The sequence below is a fragment of the Phaenicophaeus curvirostris genome, chromosome 25 (assembly GCF_032191515.1).
Source record: "Phaenicophaeus curvirostris isolate KB17595 chromosome 25, BPBGC_Pcur_1.0, whole genome shotgun sequence".
Lineage (NCBI taxonomy): Eukaryota > Metazoa > Chordata > Aves > Cuculiformes > Cuculidae > Phaenicophaeus > Phaenicophaeus curvirostris.
The window spans coordinates 2,087,035-2,108,466 of record NC_091416.1 but is presented as its reverse complement, the minus strand read 5'-3'; the positions used below and the strand labels follow the sequence as shown (position 1 = coordinate 2,108,466).

At 62.2% G+C, this 21,432-nt stretch overlaps 3 protein-coding genes across 7 annotated transcripts; all 3 read left to right on the top strand.

Annotated features, from left to right (window-relative positions):
• Window positions 1-105: 105 nt before the first annotated feature.
• PAFAH1B2 (platelet activating factor acetylhydrolase 1b catalytic subunit 2) lies at window positions 106-7,139 on the top strand. Its single transcript, XM_069876399.1, has 6 exons — window positions 106-191; window positions 1,225-1,312; window positions 1,701-1,790; window positions 2,618-2,734; window positions 2,932-3,054; window positions 3,348-7,139. The coding sequence occupies exons 1-6, from the start codon at window positions 172-174 to the stop codon at window positions 3,624-3,626; spliced, it is 717 nt and encodes a 238-aa protein (XP_069732500.1). The 5' UTR covers window positions 106-171; the 3' UTR covers window positions 3,627-7,139.
• A 2,242-nt stretch (window positions 7,140-9,381) lies between these two features.
• Window positions 9,382-16,905, top strand: SIDT2 (SID1 transmembrane family member 2). Of its 5 annotated transcripts, XM_069876386.1 has the most exons (28): window positions 9,384-10,145; window positions 10,357-10,478; window positions 10,565-10,729; window positions 10,812-10,857; window positions 10,931-11,032; window positions 11,103-11,186; window positions 11,413-11,524; window positions 11,616-11,681; window positions 11,789-11,882; window positions 12,008-12,063; window positions 12,282-12,293; window positions 12,384-12,455; window positions 12,532-12,606; window positions 12,833-12,895; window positions 13,154-13,275; window positions 13,357-13,430; window positions 13,509-13,575; window positions 13,683-13,756; window positions 13,867-13,990; window positions 14,067-14,184; window positions 14,250-14,386; window positions 14,464-14,572; window positions 14,680-14,756; window positions 14,838-14,884; window positions 15,022-15,127; window positions 15,212-15,322; window positions 15,411-15,524; window positions 16,307-16,905. In XM_069876386.1, the coding sequence occupies exons 1-28, from the start codon at window positions 9,957-9,959 to the stop codon at window positions 16,367-16,369; spliced, it is 2,601 nt and encodes an 866-aa protein (XP_069732487.1). In that variant the 5' UTR covers window positions 9,384-9,956; the 3' UTR covers window positions 16,370-16,905. The 5 variants fall into 5 exon arrangements, with proteins under 5 accessions (XP_069732491.1, XP_069732487.1, XP_069732488.1 ...); XM_069876387.1 differs by lacking the exon at window positions 12,282-12,293; XM_069876388.1 differs by lacking the exon at window positions 12,833-12,895 and having other exon boundaries at window positions 9,385-10,145.
• A 486-nt stretch (window positions 16,906-17,391) lies between these two features.
• On the top strand, window positions 17,392-21,259 carry TAGLN (transgelin). Its single transcript, XM_069876401.1, has 5 exons — window positions 17,392-17,545; window positions 19,379-19,578; window positions 19,676-19,853; window positions 19,935-20,037; window positions 20,684-21,259. Exons 2-5 carry the CDS (start codon window positions 19,399-19,401, stop codon window positions 20,823-20,825), a joined length of 603 nt encoding a protein of 200 aa, XP_069732502.1. The 5' UTR covers window positions 17,392-17,545; window positions 19,379-19,398; the 3' UTR covers window positions 20,826-21,259.
• The last annotated feature ends 173 nt before the right edge of the window (window positions 21,260-21,432 follow it).

Below are 21,432 nucleotides of genomic sequence, written 5' to 3'. Positions count from 1 at the left end.
CGGCCCCGAGGCCGCGGAAGGGTGTCAGCCCCGGCGGGGTGACGTCACGGCGCATTTCAGGGCGGGACTTCCGGCGGAAGCGGCGCCGGGCGCGGAGGCGGAAGCGGAAGCGGCGGCGGCGCAGGCGCGGTGGGGGCCGGGCCGAGGGGAGGCAGCGCCCGGCGAGAGCGCATGGAGTCGCGGGGGGAGCCGTGAGTGCGGGGGGGAAGCGGGGCCGACAGGGGTCGGGCAGCCGCCATCCCGCCGCACGCGGGAGGAGGGAGCCGCGGGGCCCGGCGCTGGGCGGCGGGGGAACCGCCCCGTGGGGGGAGCCGAGGGGAAACGGGGCGGGGGGGCGGTGGGCAGAGCCGGCCTGGAACGGGGAAGGAAGGGCAGGAGGAGAAGGAGAAGAGAGATGAGAAGAGAAGGAAAGGGAGGAGGAGGATGAAAACGAGGAAGGAGGGAGGGAGGGAGGAGGAAGATGAGAATGAAGAGGAGAAGGGAGGGAAGGGGAGGATGAAGATTAGGACAAGAAAGGGGAGGATGAGGGTGAAGATGAGAAGGAGAAAGACAAAGAGGAGGAAGAGGAGCTCCCCCGCAGCTATGCAGACCAACCCTACCCCGGGGTCAGAGACTGCAGCCTCTCCCCCTCTGGTGAAACTGAAGAGTCCGTGTCCAGCCTTGCTGCTCCCAGGGCACTTGCTGCAAGCAGGGAAGGGCTCAGGGCACTGCCAGACACCGTATCCCAGCACTTCTCCTGGTGCGGGTTCTTCAGGATCAATGCCACTATGATGCCCTATCCTCTGCAGCCGGATAATCCTGCCGAGAGGCTGGGCTCAGCCGCTGTAAGCTGGATATCCCAACATTAATAGTGGCTGATCCGCAGGGTCTTTCTGGCTGCCATCAAAGCTGAAGTATCTGGTCAGTGCCTTCAGCATGAATCTGTAGAGCCAGAGGTGTTCAAGGCCAGGTTGGATGGGGCTTGGAGCCCCTGATCCAGCGGGAGGTGCCCCTGCCCATGGCAGGGGTGGAACTGGATGGGCTTTGAGATCCCTTCCAACCCAAACCATTCCATTCTATTCTGTCTGGCAGCCATGCCTGGGATAAAATGGGTTTTGTTGTTATCCAGAAGCCAACACATGGAATCGTTCACTGGCAATGTTAGGGAGTGCTGTGATTTATAGCCAGGCAGCCTTTGTCCACAGCACAGCTGAAGGGAGCTCCTCAAAAATGTTCTTTCCACAGGAACAGGATGAGCCAGGGAGACTCCAATCCAGCTGCAGTTCCACACGCTGCTGAAGATATCCAGGGCGATGACCGGTGGATGTCACAGGTAAGCCTGGGAGTCACACCAGCTCGCATTCTCTTTCCTGGAGAGCTGGGGGCTGTTGGGGGAGCGCTGCCTGTGCCTTATCTGCCCGCATTTCCCATTCTGAGGCCATAGCAGCTCTGTTGCTCCAAAGCTGGCAGCCTGTTGGTTGAATGGGGCTTGGAGCCCCTGATCCAGTGGGAGGTGTCGTTGCCTGTGGCAGGGGCTGGAACTGGATGGGCTTTGAGGTCCCTTCCAACCCAAACCTTTCCATGATGCTACAAGTGGTGGGAATGGCACAACTCGGTAGCAGGGAAGCTGGTTGGCAGCTGTCCCTTACAGCGTCGATACCGAGGCAGAGCTGTCGGCTGAGCACTCAGCCAGAGCTCACCCTGCTGCTTTCTTTTCACAGCATAATAGATTCGTCCTGGACTGCAAGGACAAGGAGCCCGACGTGCTCTTCGTGGGTGACTCCATGGTGCAGCTTCTGCAGCAGTATGAGGTACAGCTAAAGGAAGGAGGGCAGTGGGGTTCCAGAGTGGTTCTTTAAGTCTGGTCATTGATGATCACACCTAACACTGATAATTCCATCTTTTCTGTTCCGATTTCACCGCCATCCCTTCAGGTTTAGCCTGCCCTCCTTCCTTAACTTCCCACTGCTCGTACAAAGTTGTCCCAGGCTGTGTGTAAGCCGTTTGCAGTTTTTGTCTGAAGCTGTCACTGACTGCCTCTACCTCAATGCTTTACTAAACCCCTTGCTACTTCCCAAGTCTCGGATTCCAGGCTCCTGAGGGCAGATGTCAGGTTCTCTGCAGGTACATCCTGGTGGCTAGAACACACTTAATCCTCTCGCATTTTGGGGTGCTGTAGTTTCAGCACACTGGATTTCCCTAGAGCTCTTGTGGAGCAAAGAAGAGTTCAGCTCCGCTGCAGTGGTGACTGCGCAGCCGTGTTCTGTACCAGCGGCTTCCCAGAGTGATCCAGTTTGTCCCATGGAGAGGAAAAGAATTTGTTCAGGTCACAGATTCCTCCTTCAGGAGCCCCGTTGGTAGGGATGCAAGGGACACCGTGCTCTGTGACAGACCCAGCCCTCTCTGTCACCGGTGAGCAAGGCAAATTACTGCTGGTGAGCACTTTCCCTTCCTTTGTTTTGCCAGTGCCCGAACCTCAGCAGCTCCCTTCAGGTAAAGCCTCGTCCTGGGTCTAAATGTCCTGCAGAAGTGAGTTTTTGGAGGATGCCTTGTGGCTGCTTTCCGTGTCCTTGGAGACATGGCTTCTCTTTCATGGTCAGAAATAGCTCTGAAATAGCAGGTTGGTTTCTGATTGCAGATATGGCGAGAGCTCTTCTCACCTCTTCACGCGTTGAACTTTGGGATTGGTGGAGACACCACAGGACACGTTCTATGGAGACTGAAGAATGGGGAACTGGAGAACATTAAACCGAAGGTATGAGCAGAAAATGGAACTAGGCAGCCCCATGCTGGCTGAGAAGAGACTTCAGGGCTTGGGTGGCTCAGACCTGAGCCAAACTGACTCTTGACATAGCTTTTGGGGTGTGGGTGATGCTTACGGAGGTTTTTCAGGGTCAGCAATCCAATTCCGACTCAATTTGAAGAAGCTGCAAATGTTTTATCTCTCTGTAGGTCATCGTTGTTTGGGTTGGAACAAACAACCATGAAAACACAGCAGAAGAAGTGGCAGGAGGAATCGAGGCTATCGTGCGCCTGATCAACTCCCAGCAGCCACAGGCCAAAGTGATTGTGCTGGTACGTCTGTTGGCGCGGGAAAACAAACCGAGCCCCGTGCTTCTGCTGTACTGGGAGTTACTGGTTTTTACAGGGGAGGGCGAGCACTTCATTTATCTTGTGCTTTGTGCCTGCTTCCCCTCTTTGCTTGGCTTTGTGGGAGTCACCCTTTCATCCCCTCCAGAGGTGTCAATACCGTTCCCATTAGCAGCAGTGCCTCCCCGCTTAGAAACATTGTAAAACGAGTCCTTGGGGGGCAGACGTTGTGTTGTCAAAGTCCTGTGAAGCCCTTTTTTGCTTCCCTTTTGCACCAGGGTCTGCTACCTCGTGGAGAGAAGCCAAACCCACTGCGGCAGAAGAATGCCAAGGTGAACCATCTGCTCAAGGCCTCGCTCCCCAAACTGCCTAACGTCCAGCTGCTGGATGTGGACGTGGGCTTCGTGCACTCCGACGGCACCATCTCCTACCACGACATGTTTGATTTCCTGCACCTGACGGGAGGGGGCTACGCAAAGATCTGCAAACCCCTCCATGAACTGATCATGCAGCTGCTGGAGGAGACCCCCGAGGAGAAACGAGCTGCCCTGGCTTGAGCAGCCGGCATCAGCATTAACAGCATCACCCAGCCCATCAGATCAGTTCTGTCACTGGCACTACAGAATCCTTCTTTCTTAAAGCACTTTTCCATTGTAGAATGTTACCGGATGTTCGTTCCTAGTGTTTTGAGGGGGAAGGCTGATGTTTAACTGGTCTTGTACATACGAGGGCCGGCTCGGTTGGTTTTATTGCAGGAGGAAATTAGCTGAAGACGAGTTTTACTTTTAAACCATTCCTCATTTAACAGGAGAACAGGACTGTCGCTCTGTGCCCCTCTCATGTCTCGTTGCTCTGTGGTTGTCCTAGAACCCCTGTAGCCTGTCTGACCGCCCGCGCACGGCTCCCGCTCACCGCTCCCGGCTGTAGGGATTGTGCGCTGTGTATTAGCCCGTGAACACGAATCACATTCCACTCGCACAAGCCGGAACAGATGCATTTTTTCAAACTCGGTCCCGCCTTTTAGAGTTTGTTGGGTTGGTTTTTTTTGTTTGGTTGGTTGAGTTTATTATCTGGGAGGGTTAAGTGACTCTTGTTGCTTTCTCGCCCCGTTTTGAAGCAGCATGAAATGAATTCAGAAACGTAAAGAAGCAAGCGGTTAACCTCACTGGTGCAGCTCTCGCAGGTGCCTGTTCCTGTGCTGATTTCCCTGTGCCTGCTAGCCGGGGCGCCTTTCCCCTTTCCTCCCACCTCGCTTTCCCCGGGGCAATCTCATTCCGGTGCTGCAGGCTGTCCTGTTCTCTGCTTCTGTCTGTGTGTGGTGTCGCTGCCTTTTAACAGTTGCTCAGTTTAGGATTTTAATTGTCCCATAAACACCGCACAGGGCAGTTGTTTCCTTGCTCCACTAGAAGCGACAGTTCATTCTCCACGATGCCTGTGCCGCAGGGCTCTCTGCACTGTTCTTTGTTGTTCTTTTTGGTTTTTAAGTGACTGTTAGATCCTTTTTTTCTAAAGGAAACCCCTCTGAGCGGTTGCCCCCGTCTTCAACACTTGAATCACTCTGAAGCTTTACGGATTCCAAGGTGTATATTTCTTTCTCTCTTCTGTTTTACTTGTATAAACATTTTATTTGAGCAACTACAGCCTCTTACAGTAAAAAGCAAAGTAAAGGCATAGCTTTTCTTGCCCTGGGAGCTGCTCCTCACCTCTGGACAGGAGAGCTCATGGGGAGGAGCCCTCGTGCAGGGCTGTGGCCAGCTGGGATGCTGGTTTGGTTTGTTTTTGTGATGAAAGCTGGTTGTAGTCTCTGACTGATCCTATGAAAACAGCCTTTCCTTTTACAGCAAGAGGTTTTCTTGTTCAGAAAGCAGCTGGTTTGGACCCGAAAGGCAGAGCCCCAGTGGATGGATAACTTGACTTGCAAAGAAAAACGTTTTGAACAGAGCCTGTTCCTCCCTGGCTTTACCTGCTAGAGCTGGAGCTCAGCGCTCTGCGGCCCAGCAAGTAAATCAGTGAGGAACAGAAGGCTTTTAGCGGGCACTTCTCCCTGCGTTCCAAAGGGGTGTTTGGGTGTCTGCACAGTGTAGTCTGTCCGCCCTTTTGTAATGAAGGGTGCTGGTGTGGAATTCCTCAGTGTCCCCACTACGTTCCCCTCTTCCTGTAGCTTTATCATAGCAGGATTTCTGCCTGGATTGCATGCGTAGTGTCTGTTTTGTTTCCAGTATTTGTGATCTACCCACAGATGAAGGAAAGGTGAAGTGTCCCACTTGCCAGGAGGAATAGGAAGTTGTGGAGTAGAGGAGGGGTTACGGTGCTACCCGAACGAGCCAGGCTGGGGACGCGCTGCTCCCCGAGGCTCGCTCGCCTCTGTGTTCTGGAGCTCTGCTGCCTTGCAGGATGGGCTTTCAGGGAGCGCTGCTCACGCTTCCGATACGGTGCTCGCTCGAGGATTTGGGGCAAGGGAGAGTGGAGAAGGAAATGTTAAAAATAGGCTGTGGTGAAGGATTCTTGGAGAAAGGAGTTATCCCACCCACCACACACCTTTTGGGAGATGGGATAAGCCACGTTCTGCTCCCTCTGAGCTTTTCAGGTCTCCAGGCCTGTGTGAGAAAGCAGCATGCTGGTTTAATCTGTGCATCCCTGCTTCCCTCTCCGCTCTCGCTGCACTTGGCTCGAGTGATGCTACCCAGGACTGTGCTGTGTGTGGTGTGAGTCAGCCTCTCCTGGCAGGGCGCCGAGCAGGCCAGGACATTTGGCTCCTGAGCCTCCTCCAGCGTCACCGAGGCCGGCTCTGCTGGCTTGGCTTGGCTTGGCTTGCCATGATGCTGCATTCTGTGCTTGGTTGGGTGCTCCCAGCTCTCCTCTTCTCCCATATCCTCCCTTGGTGCTGCTGGTGCCGCATAAGGAGAGCGAGGATGGCTTTGCCTCCGCTCAGACTTCAGCTCTGCTTGTTGCTTCCTAGTAAGAAACTGCTCTGCTCACCACCGTGCGCCTGTGTGGGAGGGCAAGGAGGGGTTCTCCCTCCTCGCTGAGTTCATACTAAAAACCGAGCGCTTTGTGGTGTAAAAAAGCATCAGTTACAGCTCTGGGGGACCGATGTCCCCTGGGTTGAGGCTGGGCCAGTGGGAATGGTGTCATCATTCAGGGTTACCTGGGAAAGGACTGGCCAGGGTGCTTCTCCACTCCTTAAACACCCCGATTGTGTTCAACAGCACCAGAGCCCGCTGTCCCCTCTGTGTGGGCATCGCTGGTTTCGTATCCAGTGCAGCAGAGAGAAAAAGGTGTGGAAGGACAGAAGGAGGCTCTGTAACTTGCCAGGGGATGGGAGGATGATAGGAGGGGACCTGTGTGGAGGAAAGCCCGTACCCTGCCCACAGGCGCCACTCGCCACCCTGAACCCTCCCCAGGACAAACAATTTGTGATTCTGCTTTGGCAAAAATGCATCGGCTGGTCGAACTCGCTCTGTTGGTGCGTATCGCGATATAAATGTCAGTGTTTCACCCCACCGTCTTGCAGCCTGTGTGTGTGTGTGTGCGCGCCAAGGCGTCTTTCCTCCCCTCCCCGTGTTGGTGGCTCGTTTTGTTCCCTGTCTGCGGGGCCGGGGAGCTGCTGCCCCGTGCCCAGAGCTGCCAAACGCTTCTCCCACCGGCTGCCCTCGCAGCAGCCGCTCCCCGATGCCTTGGGAGTTGCACTTGGCTCCATCCTCGCTCGTTTAGTAGCCGCTCATTCCCCAGCTCCACTGGGGGCTTTGTCTGTTCGTTTTCCCTCTCCTTTTTGCCATGTGGAGCTCGGGTCCTGTGCCCCGAGGTTCTGCAGGTTCCCAGTGTTTTGGCCCTCGACAGGACCTCAGCTTGTACTGGATTTATTGTAACAGGGAGTGCACATCGAGCAGAGGCGATACCTAGGTTGGAGTTGTGCTTCTCGCTCCTGCATGGGCGTCCGTCTGTCCTCCCAGCACGTCATTCCATCTGCCGTCAGCGTCACCCCCTGGAAGCAGCGTGCAGGCTGGCTGAAAAGTGCTTGGGGCTCCTCGCCGAGAGGACCTGTAGAAATAAAGTGCACAATAGCAGCAGCGCTCTTGTCTCCTGATGTTTGTCCCGCAGAGAACGGAGGGAAACCAGCAGGCGAGCTCTTGGATGGCAATTCAGGACTAGCAAAGGGCTTTCTCGGTCAGGTCAGGTGGGGCTGAGCCATTTCCAAGGGGGATTTAGAGCCAAAAAAATCACTCGCAGGTACGTAAAAGTGGGATAAAATGGCCACCAGGCCCTTGGACAGAGGGTGTGAGCGGGAGGCTTGTCAGCAGCTGGGCTGGGGGTGTTGGGGATGCCTCGTGGCTTCACTTCTGCTTCCCCCATGAATGGAGCTGTGGAAAAACAAGGAGTTACTTTGGATTACATCAGGCTGTGGTGATGAAGGGTGCTGTGAGTGGGAGGGGAGGCTGTGGGGGTGCAGGAATCTCCTGGAAGAGGAGCGGTGCCTGTGTGCTGGCTGCAGCCGGGCTGGGCGAGTGGTTTGGCCACAGAGGAGCTGTGGGGCAGGGAAGGAGGATGTCCTGCTGTGGCCACCCGGGGCTGGACACGGCTCCTGGCGCCCCACAACTACCACACAGCTCGTCTGTCCAGACTGGGCAGCTGCACCGACCCCTCTGGGGCTCCCCTAGGGGATGGGGCTTCCCCTATGGGGACCTGCATGGGGCTTGGGCTCCGCTGTAGTGTCCTTTATGGGGCAGGGTCCACTTAGGGGATGCAGCTTCCCCTATGGGATCCCATAGGGGGCAGGGCTTCGCTTGTGGGATAGGTCTTCCCCTTTGGGCTCCCCTATGGATCAGGGACTTCTCCTCTGGGGTCTGAGGTAGGTCAGGGGTCCCCTATGGAGTCCCATATAGAGCAAGGGCTTCTCTTCTGGGGTCTGATAGGGGCAGGAGTCCCCTATGGGGCAGGGGCTTCTCCTCTGGGGTCCCCTATGGAGTCCCATACAGGGCATGGGCTTCCCATGCAGGGCAGGGGCTTCTCCTGTGGGGTCTGATGGGGCAGGACTCTCCTATGGGGCAGGGGCTTCTTCTATGGGGTCTGAGATGGGGCAGGGGCCCCCTATGGAGTCTCATATGGGGCAGGGGCTTCTCCTGTGGGGTATGATAGGGAAAGGACTCTCCTATGGGGCAGGGGCTTCTTCTATGGGGTCCCATCTAGGGCATGAGCTTCACTTGTGGGATAGGGCTTGCCCTGTGGGCTCCCCTATGGGGCAGGGGCCTCTCCTCTGGGGTCTGGGATAGGGCAGGGGTCCCCTATGGAGTCCCATATAGAGCAGGGGCTTCCCATGTGAGCAGAGGCTTCTTCTCTGGGGTCTAATAGGGGCAGGAGTCCCCTATGGAGTCCCCTATGGGGCAGGGGCTTCTCTTCTGGGGTCTGAGATGGTGCAGGGGCTTCTCTTCTGGGGTCTGATAGGGGCAGCAGTCCCCTATGGAGTCCCATATGGGGCAGGGGCTTCTCCTCTGGGGTCTGGGATAGGGCAGGGGGTCCCCTGTGGAGTCTCCTGTGGGGCAGGGGCCTCTCCTCTGGGGTCTGGGATAGGGCAGGGGGTCCCCTGTGGAGTCTCCTGTGGGGCAGGGGCCTCTCCTCTGGGGTCCCCAACGGGTCAGGGGCTCCTGCGGGGCCTGACGGAGGGCCGGGGGTCCCCTGAGGGACCGGTGTGGGGCTGGGTGTCCCCTGAGGGGCCGGGGGTCCCCTGAGGGGCCGGTGTGGGGCCGGGTGTCCCCTGAGGGGCGGGTGTGAAGCCGGGGGTCCCCTGCGGGGCCGAGGGTCCCCTGAGGGGCCGGGTTCCCCCGAGGGGCCGGGTGCGGGGCCGGGTGTCCCCCCGCCTCTCCCCGCGTCACTTCCCGGCGCTGCTGACGCGGGGCGGGGCCGGCGGCGGCTCCGGGCACCGAGACACCGCGGGGTTCGCTATGGGGCAGGGGGCCCCGGGGCGCCCCGCCTGAGCCTCCCGTCCCGTCCCCACCCTTCCCCGTGCCACCTGTCCTTTCCCCACCCCTTCCTTTCCCCATCCCACCCCATCCTTTCCCTTAATTTTCCCGTCTCGCCCCATCCCGTCCAGTCCCCGTCTCCCCCATCCCGTCCCTCCCCATCTCTCCTAAGCCCATCTCCCCACACCTCCCCTATCCCATCCCCATCTCCCCTATCCCATATCCCCTACCTCTCCCATCCCATCCCATCCCCATCTCCCCTGTCTCCCCTAACTTCATCTCCTCTACCTCCCCCATCCCCATCCCCATCCCATCCCATCCCCATCCCATCCCATCCCATCCCATCCCATCCCATCCCATCCCATCCCATCCCATCCCATCTCCCCCATCCCATCTCCATCTCCTCTATCCCATCTCCTCTACCTTCCCCCATCTCATCCCATCTCCCCCATCTCCATCTCCCCTCTCCCCCCACCTCCCATCCCATCCCCATCTTCCCTATCCCATCTCCCCCATCCCATCTCCATCTCTTCTATCCCATCTCCTCTACCTCCCCCATCTCATCCCATCTCCCCCATCTCCGTCTCCCGTCTCCCCTCTCCCTCACCTCTCCCATCCCATCCCCATCTTCCCTATCCCATCTCCCCCATCCCATCTCCATCTCCTCTATCCCATCTCCTCTACCTTCCCCACCTCATCCCATCTCCCATCCCATCCCGTCCCGTCCCATCCCCATCTCACCCACATCCCATTCCATCCCCTCCCATCCCATTCCCACCTCCCCTACCTCTCCCACCCCATCCCATCCCCATCTCCCCACCTCCCCCATCTCCTCCCCACCTCCCCTATCTCATCTCCCCCGTCCCATCCCATCCCGTCCCGCCCCGGCGGACCTTGTCCGGCGCGGGTGTGGCTGGGGATGCTTGCGGGATGCCGGGCAGCGGGGTGGCCGCGCTGCTGGCCTGGGCGCTGCTGGCCCTGCCGCCCGCCCTGCCCCAGCCGCCCGGGCAGCGCAAGGTGGAGGAGAAGGAGGCCGTCTTCGACACCACCTACGCCGACTGGGTGGACGCCAACCTGCTCCACATCTACGCCTTCAACCACAGCGTCCGGAGGAACTGGGTGAGCCGGCGAGGTGGCCGCACCGGCTGCTGTCCCAGCGGGTTCCCCGTCCCCAGGGGCTCTGGGGGCGCGTGGCGGGGCAGGTGGCAGCGTCCCCGCGGTGTCTCCAGTGGAGACGACGCATCCTCTGCCATGACAGCCGGGCAAAGTCCAGCCGGCGGCGGCGAGCCCAGCTGACCGGCTCACGCCTCGCTCGGCGCTCTCCCTGCAGACGGAGGGCGTGCGGGTGTCGGTGAACGTCCTCTCCGAGCACAAGGACTTGCCCGTGCTCTTCGTGGTGAGGCAGAAGGAGGCGGTGGTCTCCTTCCAGGTGCCGCTCATCCTCCGGGGACTGTGAGTATGAGTGGGGTGGGTGCTAGCCGGCCGAGGAACGGGGGTCCCGGCAGGGCGGTGGGCGCAGCACGGCTCTACCTGCCCAGGTACCAGCGGAAATACGCGTACCAGGAGGTGAGCCGCACGCTCTGCCAGCCCCAGACCAAGATGGAGGTGGAGACGCAGCACTTCTACGTCGACGTCTCCACGCTGTCCGTTCGCAACACGTCTTACAAGCTGCGGGTCACCCGCGTGGAGAACTTTGTCCTGCGGTGAGGGCAGCCCCTCGCCCCAGCGCCCGTCCCCGCCTGCTGCCGGCTGCCCTCACCGCGTCCTTCTCCGTGTTCTCTGCAGGACAAACAAAAGGTTCAGCTTCAACGCCACGGCCGCGCAGCCCCAGGTGAGGAGAGGGCAGTGGGGGAGAGGGGCTTCAGCCTGGCCACCGCGGCAGTGACAGACCCTTTCCCCTCCAGTATTTCAAGTATGAGTTCCCCAAGGGAACGGACTCGGTGATTGTGAAGGTGACCTCGGCCATGGCTTTCCCCTGCTCCGTCATCTCCATCCAGGACATCCTGGTAGGTTTGGGTGGTGGGACTTCCCACCCGGGTGACCCCCGGTGGGACTGACAGCCCCTCCGCCCCACAGTGCCCCGTCTACGACCTGGACAACAACGTGGCCTTCATCGGGATGTACCAGACCATGACGAAGAAGGCGGCCATCACCGTGCAGGTGGGCACGAGTCAGTGGGTCCGTGCCGTGGGTCCATGCCACGAGCCAAAGGCATGGGACTGTGCTGTGGGGTTGAGCGATGGGGCTGTGCCGCTCCCAGCCCCTTCTTGACACTGGTGGGGACTGGTTTTCGCTCCGTCGCGGACCCAGAGAGCGGGGACCCCCTCGGCTGGGCTCCACTGATCGCGACCCCGCATCTCTCCCCATCCCGGCGCGGCCACCGCAGAGGAAGGATTTCCCCAGCAACAGCTTCTACGTGGTGGTGGTGGTGAAGACAGAGGATGAGGTGTGCGGGGGGGCTCTGCCCTACTACCCCCTCTCCAAAAACGCCTCCCCAGGTACCGCGGGGGGATGTGAGGGGTCTGTGCCGCCGTGGGCGCATGCTGGGGACGGGGTGAGGAGCTGAGCCCCCGCTCTGCCTTCTTCCAGAGGAGCCCGTGGATCAGCACAACCGGCAGAAGATGCTGGAGGTGATGGTGTCCCCCGCCATAACCTGTAAGGAGGTGACATTTGGGGCTGGGGGTGCCGGGCTCCTCAGGGGACCCCACAGCAGGTCCCCGGGGCTGCCGCCCACCCTGAGGACTTGTCCTGGCTCTGTGCAGCCGAGGCCTACGTGAGCAGCGTGCTCTTCTGCCTGGGCATCTTCCTCTCCTTCTACATCCTCACGCTGCTCATCGCCTGCTGGGAGAGCTGCCGGTGAGTCTCCGGCTGCCCTGTCCCCTCCGAGCCGCTGGGTGCTGTGCCATCCTGTCCCCTGTCTCTGGCACACGGTCCCGGTGCAGCGGGGACCCTGGTGCAGCTGATGGGCTCGTTCCTTGCAGGCAGCAGAAGAAGAAGGGGCTCCTGGCAGCTATGGACTCGCCCAGCCTGGACACGGGTGAGGGGCTGGTGGGATTCTGGGTTGTTTCGCCCTCTTGAGCCCGTGGCGAAGCTCTCAGTTCGGCGGGAGCTCCCTGCTGTCCCCCCGAGCCCCCCCCCAGCTCCCCAGGGACCTGGTGTTGGGGGACGGGGGCGTCCTGGGGCTGCGTGGGGGCTTGGCTGTCTCACCCTGTCTGTCTCTCTCTTCTCTCTTCCCACGGCTTCCCGGGGACCCAGCATCCCTCCTGGGTAGGTGCCGGCGCCCGCTCTGTCCTCGGCTGCGGCCGCGCTCCCCGGGCAGGGCCGGGGGTGGCTGACGGGGCCCTCCTTGTCCCGCAGGGCACGCCCGCAGCATCCCCGACTCCTTCCTGGGCCACAGCCCCTACGACAGCTACGGTTACGGCTCCTTCGGTGAGTGCCGCGCCTGCCCGCGCCTCGCTGCCTGCCCGCGGGCAGCCGTGCCCACCGTGTCTGCCCATCCTTGCAGGGAACGGCTCCTCCAGCAGCGCCGAGGGCGTCACCGACAGCGTGGGCTCCACGGAGAGCTCCTACGGTTACGCAGGTGAGTCCCGGGGTGGCGGGGCGGTGGCCGGTGCGGTCACAGCCCCGCGGAGCTGGCGTTCCCGGGTCCCGACGGTGCCACGGTGCCGGTAGCACCTTGGCTCTGCCTCTCCTGGCGCCCCGAGTTGCCAGTCGCTCTGTGCACGCGGGGCGTCCACCGGGATGGCCACGTCCCCGCTGGGACTCGTCCCCGCTCCCGCTCCAGTAACTCTCGCTTTCCTTTGAAGGGCAGGAGCAGTTCAAGCGGCGCGCGGCGCCCGCCCCGATGAGGCCGCTGGCCATTGCCATGGGTAGATGCTGGTACCGGGCAGGGACGGGCCAATCAACCCCGAATCTGTCCCGCCCCGAGCTTGCGCTGAGCAACCCTCCCTCGCAGCGAGGGCAGCCCCAGCCTAGCAGGGACACGGCACGATGCTCGCAGCTGGTGCCCATCCCCAGCGCAGAACCTGTGGGGAGGGGGTGGCTGACTTAATTAGGGGTGATCGGGGTGCCCCTCACGTTGCGGGTTCAACCTGGGGGCTCCGCTGATGGCCCCGGCTCGGCCGCAGGGCAGCGGTCGCTGGAGAACGTGGCCGGCCGGCCGCGCCTGGACTCGCTCAGCTCCGTCGAGGAGGATGACTACGACACGCTGGCTGACATCGACTACGACAAGAACGTCATCCGCACCAAGGTGGGTCCCACCCCATGCCCCCCGTCCCCCCTTCGAGCTGCTCCCCGCGTGGGGCGAGCCACCGCCTGCCTCTCCTTCCAGCAATACCTCTGCGTGGCCGACCTGGCCCGCAAGGACAAGCGGGTGCTGCGCAAGAAGTACCAGATCTACTTCTGGTGAGTGGAGGGGAGGGCCCTGGGGATGGGGAACAGCGAGCGGCATCCCCGGCCCCTGACACCCCCTGCCTCTCCCAGGAACATCGCCACCATCGCCGTCTTCTACGCCCTCCCGGTCATCCAGCTCGTCATCACCTACCAGACGGTAAGGGTGACTCCGGTGGGAGCAAGCTGAAATCCTGGGAATGCCAGGAAACAGGGACATGAGAGTGTGTCCCCAGGCTCCCATCCCACCCTCTGCTGCGCACGCAGGTTGTCAACGTCACTGGCAACCAGGACATCTGCTACTACAACTTTCTGTGCGCCCACCCGCTGGGGAACATCAGGTGGGTTCAGGGGGGACGGTGGGTGTCTGGGGGTCCTCCCAGCTGGGACGGGGTCCCTGGGAGGGCTCAGACTCTGCAACACCCACTCTGGGTTGCCCTGTGCCCCGCAGCGCCTTCAACAACATCCTCAGCAACCTGGGCTACGTCCTGCTGGGTCTGCTCTTCCTGCTCATCATCCTGCAGCGGGAGATCAACTACAACCGCGCGCTGCTGCGCAACGACGCCCACGCGCTGGTGAGGGGCGGGCTGCGTGCGCGGGGAGGGGGTGTCACCCCCTCAAGACCCCCCCAACTCCTCCTCGTCCCCGCAGGAGTGCGGCATCCCCAAGCACTTCGGGCTCTTCTACGCCATGGGCACTGCCCTGATGATGGAGGGGCTGCTCAGCGCCTGCTACCATGTCTGCCCCAACTACACCAACTTCCAGTTTGGTGAGTGCCCCCCGAGCCGCTGCCGCCCGCCCCGGGGCCGCGCGCTGACCGCCGTGTCCCCGCAGACACCTCCTTCATGTACATGATCGCGGGGCTCTGCATGCTGAAGCTCTACCAGAAGCGTCACCCAGACATCAACGCCAGCGCCTACAGCGCCTACGCCTGCCTGGCCCTCGTCATCTTCTTCTCCGTCGTCGGCGTGGTGAGTACGGTGGGTGCTGGCAGAGGAGGGGGCGGCTGGTTTTCCCTCCCCTGCCCACGGCCCCGCTCGCCCCGCAGGTCTTCGGCAAGGGGAACACGGCCTTCTGGATCGTCTTCTCCGTCATCCATATCCTGGCCACGCTGCTGCTGAGCACCCAGCTCTACTACATGGGGCGCTGGAAGCTGGGTGAGGCGGGGATGCTGCTCTGAGAGGGGTTTGGGGGGCACGTTGTGGTGTCCCCTGGTTGGGGAGAGCGCCGTGTCCCCCCGACACGGCCTCTCCTCGTGCCGCAGACTCAGGAATCCTGCGCCGGATCCTGCACGTGCTGTACACGGACTGCGTGCGGCAGTGCAGCGGGCCCATGTACGTGGTGAGTGCCGGCACCGGGGGGGTCCTGGCTCCGTTGGAGACCTCCCCGCCCGCCCCTCACCGCCTCCCTCGCCCTTCACAGGACCGAATGGTGCTCCTGGTCATGGGAAACATCATCAACTGGTCGCTGTGAGTGCTCCTCCTGGCTGGGCTGAGCACGGCCAGCTCGTGACGGCTGTGAGAAGCAGCCCCCGTGTCCCCCCGTGCATGCTGGGGGGGACAGAGGGGCACACAGGGGGACCCACAGCCCTTTCCTGCGTCCCCAGCGCCGCCTACGGCCTCATCGTGCGCCCCAATGACTTCGCTTCCTACCTGCTGGCCATCGGCATCTGCAACCTCCTCCTCTACTTCGCCTTCTACATCATCATGAAGGTGTGAGGCGGGTGCCCCGCGCGGGGTGGGGATGGGCCCCCCTGCCCTCTGGCGCCCGCGCGGTGACGCCGGCCTCTCCCCCAGCTCCGCAGCGGCGAGCGCATCCAGCTCATCCCCCTGCTCTGCATCGTCGGCACCTCCGTGGTCTGGGGCTTTGCGCTCTTCTTCTTCTTCCAGGGGCTCAGCACCTGGCAGGTGAGCAGGCGGGGGGCACGGGAGGGGACGGTGGGACGCGGTGCGGCAGCTACAGCCGGCGCAGTGACCGCCAGCCCTGTCCTGGCAGAAAACGCCGGCTGAGTCCCGGGAGCACAACCGCGACTGCATCCTGCTCGACTTCTTCGATGACCACGACATCTGGCACTTTCTCTCCTCCATCGCCATGTTCGGTTCCTTCCTGGTAGGTGCCAGCACGGCGTCCTGCTGCCCTGGCCCCCCTGGCAGAGCCCCCGGCCACCTCGGATCGCTGCAGAGCCCCTGCCCTTATCCCTGCCCCCCAGCTCACCACAAAGTCCCCAAAGAACCAAAAGTGTTCAGTTGTGGGCCCCTCACCACAAGAAGGATGTTGAGGCTCTGGAGCGAGTCCAGAGAAGAGCAACGAAGCTGGTGAGGGGGCTGGAGAACAAGAGGAGCAGCTGAGAGAGCTGGGGGTGTTTAGCCTGGAGAAGAAGAGGCTGAGGGGAGACCTCATTGCTCTCTGCAACTCCCTGAGAGGAGGTTGTGGAGAGGAGGGAGCTGGGCTCTTCTCCCAAGGGACAGGGGACAGGACGAGAGGGAATGGCCTCAAGCTCCACCAGGGCAGGTTCAGACTGAATATCATAAACAATTTTTCAGGGAACGGGTCATTGGGCAGTGGCAGAGGCTGCCCAGGGAGGGGGTTGAGTCCCCTTCCCTGGAGGGGTTTAAGGGACGGGTGGACGAGGTGCTGAGGGACATGGGTTAGTATTTGATAGGAATGATTAGACTCGATGATATGATGGGTCTTTTCCAACCTGGTGATTCTATGATTCTATGAAAGTCCCTGGCCACCCCAGCTCACTGTGGAGACCTTGCTCTCTGCCCTGACTCACTGCGGAGCCCCTGGCCACCTCGGCTCACCACGAAGCCCCCGGTCACCCCTGCTCCCCCCGGCCACCCTGTCTCCCTGCCGCATCACCACAGCCCCCTCCCCTCTCTCCGCAGGTGCTGCTGACGCTGGACGATGACCTGGACTGTGTCCAGCGGGACAAGATCTATGTCTTCTAGGAGCCCGTGGCCGCCTGCCGCCCCGGGACCGTGCCAAATGCCCGCCCGCAGCCCCTGGGACTGGGGACCCTGCAGGGCGAGGGGTTCCCCTGGGGAGGGACACCTGCGCTGTGGCTCCTGCCAGCCACTCCGTCCTCGTCCCCGCGCAGCCTGGGGGTCGCGGTGCCCCCCGTCCCCACCGGCCAGGTCCCTCCCTGACGCTGCGTGCCTGTCGTAGCCAAAAATGGGGCCGGGGGGGGCTGCCAGGTGGCATCGCCCCGCAGGGAACCCGTCCTGGGTGGCAAGTGACACTGGAAAAGGTGCTGCTGCTCCGCGTGCCAGCAGCCCCGTGCCCCCCAGCACGAGGGTCGGGGTCTCTCTTAGTGCCTGAGTCCTGGGGGTGGGAGGTGGGGGTGCCCGGGGTGGCAGGGGGGCCCCTCTCGCGTCTCCTTGTGTCCTGGGGAGGGGGGTTTGGTGGCCGCGTGTCCCCCTCGCCCCTGCCCCTCTGGCGCTGCCCCGCGCTGGGAAGGGACTCGCATTAAAGTGTCTGCACTTTGCCTGCGTCTGCCACCTCCTGCGTGGGCAGCGGGGCTGGGGGGGACGACAGGGATGCCCGGGGACACCCCACGTCACGGGCAGCCGGGGTCCCGGGGCTCCCCGGAGCTGTGATCCTTGCAGTTGGCAGCGGGATGCCTGGTGATGGGGATGCTCGCAGCCTCACTGCCCTTCCCTGCCCACGCCGTGGGTGCTGCACGGGATGCTCGGAGCGCTGCAGCCCCACAGCAGCCCCACAACCTTCGTGTGAGCCCCACAACCTTCCCGTGAGCCCCACTGGGCCGCCCCAGCTCCCCACAATGAGCGCACGGGGAAACCAGCCATGAAGTCAGGGCAGAAGCACCTGGCTATAAATGGACTTGACTCCATCACCCCCCAGTCCCGCTTCCTCCCTGCCCCCAGAGCCGCTGGGGCGCAGGAACGCCGGGAATGCTCGGCCACGGGCCTGAGTCACCGATTTTCGGAGTCTTTCCCCAAATATGGTGCCTGGGCCCGAGTCCCGGTGCGCTGGGGAGGGCTGGGGGGGCTGCGCTGACATCACTGTCCCAACGCCAGCCTTTTAGCGCCCGGGCAGCCTCCTGAGTGTGCAGAGCGCTGGCTCCCGCGCTGAGCATCGCCCCGCGCCTCCGAGAGCAGCCGCCCGTGAGTCCTGCGTGGGGTGGGGACGGCGGGGAGGGTGCCCGCAGTGGGGACACCAAGCCCTGGCACTGGGGTGCTGCTCCCCACGGTGGGGAAGCTGTGCCTGGGGTGGCGATGCTGCTCCCAGGATGGGAATCCCGCTCCCTGGGATGGAGATTCTGCTCCTCTGGTTGGGATGCTGCTCCCTGGAATGGGAATCCCGGTCCCTGGGATGGAGATTCTGCTCCTCTGGTTGGGATGCTGCTCCCCAGGATGGGAATCCCGGTCCCTGGGATGGAGATTCTGCTCCTCTGGTTGGGATGCTGCTCCCTGGAATGGGAATCCCGGTCCCTGGGATGGAGATTCTGCTCCTCTGGTTGGGATGCTGCTCCCCAGGATGGGAATCCCGGTCCCTGGGATGGAGATTCTGCTCCTCTGGTTGGGATGCTGCTCCCCAGGATGGGAATCCCGGTCCCTGGGATGGAGATTCTGCTCCTCTGGTTGGGATGCTGCTCCCCGGATGGGAATCCCGGTCCCTGGGATGGAGATTCTGCTCCTCTGGTTGGGATGCTGCTCCCAGGATGGGAATCCCAGTCCCCGGGATGAAGATTCTAGTCTTCTGACGGGGATGCTGCTCCCCGGGATGGGATTCCCAGTCCACAGGATGGGGATTCTGCTCCTCTGGTTGGGATGCTGCTCTCCAGGATGGGAATTCTACTCCCCCAGGATAGGCATGCTGCTCCCTGGATGGGGATTCTACTCCAGTTGGGATGCTGCTCCCCAGGAAGGGGACGCTGCTCCTCCAAAATGGGGATTCCATTCCCTGGATGAGGATTTTACTCCTCCCGTCGGGATGCTGCTCCCCAGAACGGGGATGCCAGTCATGGGAAGGGGATACTGCTCCTCCACCTGGGATGCTGCTCTCCAGGATGGGGATTCTGCTCCCTGGGTGGGGATGCTGCTTTGACTGGGATGCCACTCCCTGGATGGAGACTTTTCTCCCTGGATGGAGACTTTTTTCTCTGGATGGGGACTTGGCTCTCTAGATCACGATGCAGGACGAGGCTCCTGCTGCCCAGGTGGTGAAGCCGTCGCTGCTCGGGCTGGGGATGCAGCTCGCGGGGCTGGAGACGCTGCCCGGGGTTCTGTGCTGCTCCGGCTCCTCAGGACCACTGGGGACCAGCAGTTGCCATCAGGGATGCGCGGCTGTGGGGTCAGCGCGGGGCTCGGGGCAGCCTCTGCTTCTCCTTGGAAGAAAACCCTGGGCTCCAGGGGATGTGAGAAGGGCACAGGGCTGGTGGGGCTGGGGCAGCTGGTGGCCAGCGGGCTCTGCGCGGGGCTGGGGGAGCTGGGACTGGCGCAGCTTTGCGTGTGGAACCTGTGCTGGGCTGGGGCATCACTGGATGTGCCAGGTGCTGCTTGGGACGCGGGCAGCGGCTGCTCTACCATCCCTGGTTGATAAGACAGCCAGGTGAGGTGCTTAGGTTCAGCAGCAGAAAGGTACGGTTGATCTCAAAGGTCTCTTCCAACCAAGCAACTCTATGAAACCAGGCGTTTCGAAGGGTGTCCTCGGGCTCCGGGCACGCAGCTCCTGGAGGGCAGCGAGTGGCTTTAATGCCAAGCAGAGACCTGTTTGGGGAGGAGCGCGGCTGGCTCTGCCGCGGGCTTGGCTCCCTCCTGGCATCGTCCCCGGCTCCCTCCGGCCCTGCCACCCCTGTCTGTACCATGTCCTTACAAGGGCACGGGCACGGCTCCCACCGCGCTCCTCCCTCGCACCACGGCCACCCCTCTGTGCCGTGGCCACCAACCTCGTCGTGGCCACCAGCCCCACGAGCTGAGGGTCCCCGTCCCCAGCAGGTGTCCCCCGCGCCGCAGACATGGCCAACAAGGGCCCGGCGTACGGCATGAGCCGGGACGTCCAGTCCAAGATCGAGAAGAAGTACGATGACGAGCTGGAGGACCGGCTGGTGGAGTGGATCGTGGCGCAGTGCGGCGCCGCCGTGGGTCGTCCCGAGCGGGGCCGCCTGGGCTTCCAGGTCTGGCTGAAGAACGGCATCGTAAGTTGGGAAGCCGGGGGTGCCCACCGGCCCCAGGGAGGCTCCCGGGACCGCCGCAGCCGGCGCTGACCCAGCCTCTCCTCCTCCTCCGCCGCAGGTGCTGAGCAGGCTGGTCAACAGCCTCTACCCCGACGGCTCCAAGCCCGTCAAGATCCCCGACACGCCCCCGACCATGGTCTTCAAGCAGATGGAGCAGATCGCCCAGTTCCTCAAGGCGGCTGAAGACTACGGCGTGGTCAAGACGGACGTGTTCCAGACTGTGGATCTCTTCGAAGGTGCGGGTGGGCGGGCGGGGAGCTGGGGGGGGGCTTGGGGCGCCACGTCGTGTCTGTGCTAACGTCCTTGTCCCTCGGCAGCCAAGGACATGGCGGCGGTGCAGAGGACGCTGATGGCCCTGGGCAGCCTGGCGGTCACCAAGAACGACGGCCACTACCATGGGGACCCCAACTGGTTCATGAAGTAAGCGGGGAGCACGGGCATGGGGACCCCCCATTGCCCCTGCCCAGCATCCCTGGGGTGCGCGGATGCGGGATCCGAGCTTTCTGGGCCCCTCACCTCAAGAAGGATTTTGAGGCTCTGGAGCGAGTCCAGAGAAGAGCAACAAAGCTGGGGAAGGGGTTGGAGAACAAGAGGAGCGGCTGAGAGAGCTGGGGGGGTTTAGCCTGGAGAAGAGGAGGCTGAGGGGAGACCTCATTGCTCTCTCCAACTACCTGAGAGGAGGTTGTGGAGAGGAGGGAGCTGGGCTCTTCTCCCAAGGGACAGGGGACAGGACGAGAGGGAATGGCCTCAAGCTCCACCAGGGGAGGGTCAGGCTGGACATTAGGAAAAAATTTTTCACGGAAAGGGTCATTGGGCAGCAGCAGAGGCTGCCCAGGGAGAGGGTTGAGTCACCTTCCCTGGAGGGGTTTAAGGGACGGGTGGATGAGGCACTGAGGGACATGGGTTAGCGTTCGATAGGAATGGTTGGACTCGATGATCCAGTGGGTCTCTTCCAACCTGGTGATTCTATGATTCTGATTTTGGGAAGGGAGGGCGGCAGGGGCAGCCCTGGCGATGAGGGTGCATCTGCTTGGGGTGCCTCACGGCCTCTCCGTCCGCCCCGCAGGAAAGCGCAGGAGCACAAGCGGGAGTTCACCGAGAGCCAGCTGAAGGAGGGCAAGAACGTCATCGGCTTACAGATGGGGAGCAACAAGGGCGCGTCACAGGCTGGGATGAGCTACGGCCGGCCCCGGCAGATCATCAGCTAGGCAGCCCCCCTTGCCAACCCCCGAGAGCAGCCCCAGCCGGGACCCCCATCCCCGCTCCCCGCCGGCCACCACCGCCCCTCACCGATTGGTATTTATGGACCAGGACCCGCCAGGCAGCCCCCAGGACCGCGCAGCACCACGCGCCCGCCCGAGGATGCTCTGCCACGCTCGCCCCGGGCAGCCTCTCCCCTCCGGCCTCCCACAGCCCCGCTGCTCTCCCTGCGCTCGCCGGCCCCCGCGGGCGCCCCGCTGCCCTCCCCGGGACGGCGGGTGGGAAGGGGGTGCGCCCCGCAGCCCCCCCGCCTCCCCACGGCCCTTCACCAGCCCCGTGCCACCGCGCCATCCTCGCCAACGGGGAGGGAAGAAAATCGGCCTCGGTTTTGTACTTTGGTTTTTTTTTTTGGTCAAAATTAAAAGGGTATTCATCTAGCATGGCCTGACGAGGCTTCATCCCGCCCAGGGAAGCTGAAACCGCTACTGTAAAAGCGGCTCGGGTCACTTGGGCCACGTCTGCTCCTTCTTCCAGCTCTGGAGCTGGGAAAAGGCTTTCCCTGGCCAGCTGGGATGGCTCTGCCCTTTCCCGCTGGAACCACAGCAACAAACATCC

Excerpts from the sequence above, each read along its gene's own strand:
- TAGLN (XM_069876401.1), top strand. The coding sequence starts at position 19,399 with ATGGCCAACAAGGGCCCGGCGTACGGCATGAGCCGGGACGTCCAGTCC. Across the intron at positions 19,579-19,675 it reads TCTGGCTGAAGAACGGCATC|GTGCTGAGCAGGCTGGTCAA; the intron begins GTAAGTTGGGAA and ends CCTCCGCCGCAG. Across the intron at positions 19,854-19,934 it reads GACTGTGGATCTCTTCGAAG|CCAAGGACATGGCGGCGGTG; the intron begins GTGCGGGTGGGC and ends GTCCCTCGGCAG.
- SIDT2 (XM_069876386.1), top strand. The coding sequence starts at position 9,957 with ATGCCGGGCAGCGGGGTGGCCGCGCTGCTGGCCTGGGCGCTGCTGGCC. Across the intron at positions 11,682-11,788 it reads GGTGTCCCCCGCCATAACCT|CCGAGGCCTACGTGAGCAGC; the intron begins GTAAGGAGGTGA and ends GGCTCTGTGCAG. Across the intron at positions 15,323-15,410 it reads AGGGGCTCAGCACCTGGCAG|AAAACGCCGGCTGAGTCCCG; the intron begins GTGAGCAGGCGG and ends CTGTCCTGGCAG.
- PAFAH1B2 (XM_069876399.1), top strand. The coding sequence starts at position 172 with ATGGAGTCGCGGGGGGAGCC. Across the intron at positions 1,313-1,700 it reads ATGACCGGTGGATGTCACAG|CATAATAGATTCGTCCTGGA; the intron begins GTAAGCCTGGGA and ends TTCTTTTCACAG. Across the intron at positions 2,735-2,931 it reads TGGAGAACATTAAACCGAAG|GTCATCGTTGTTTGGGTTGG; the intron begins GTATGAGCAGAA and ends ATCTCTCTGTAG.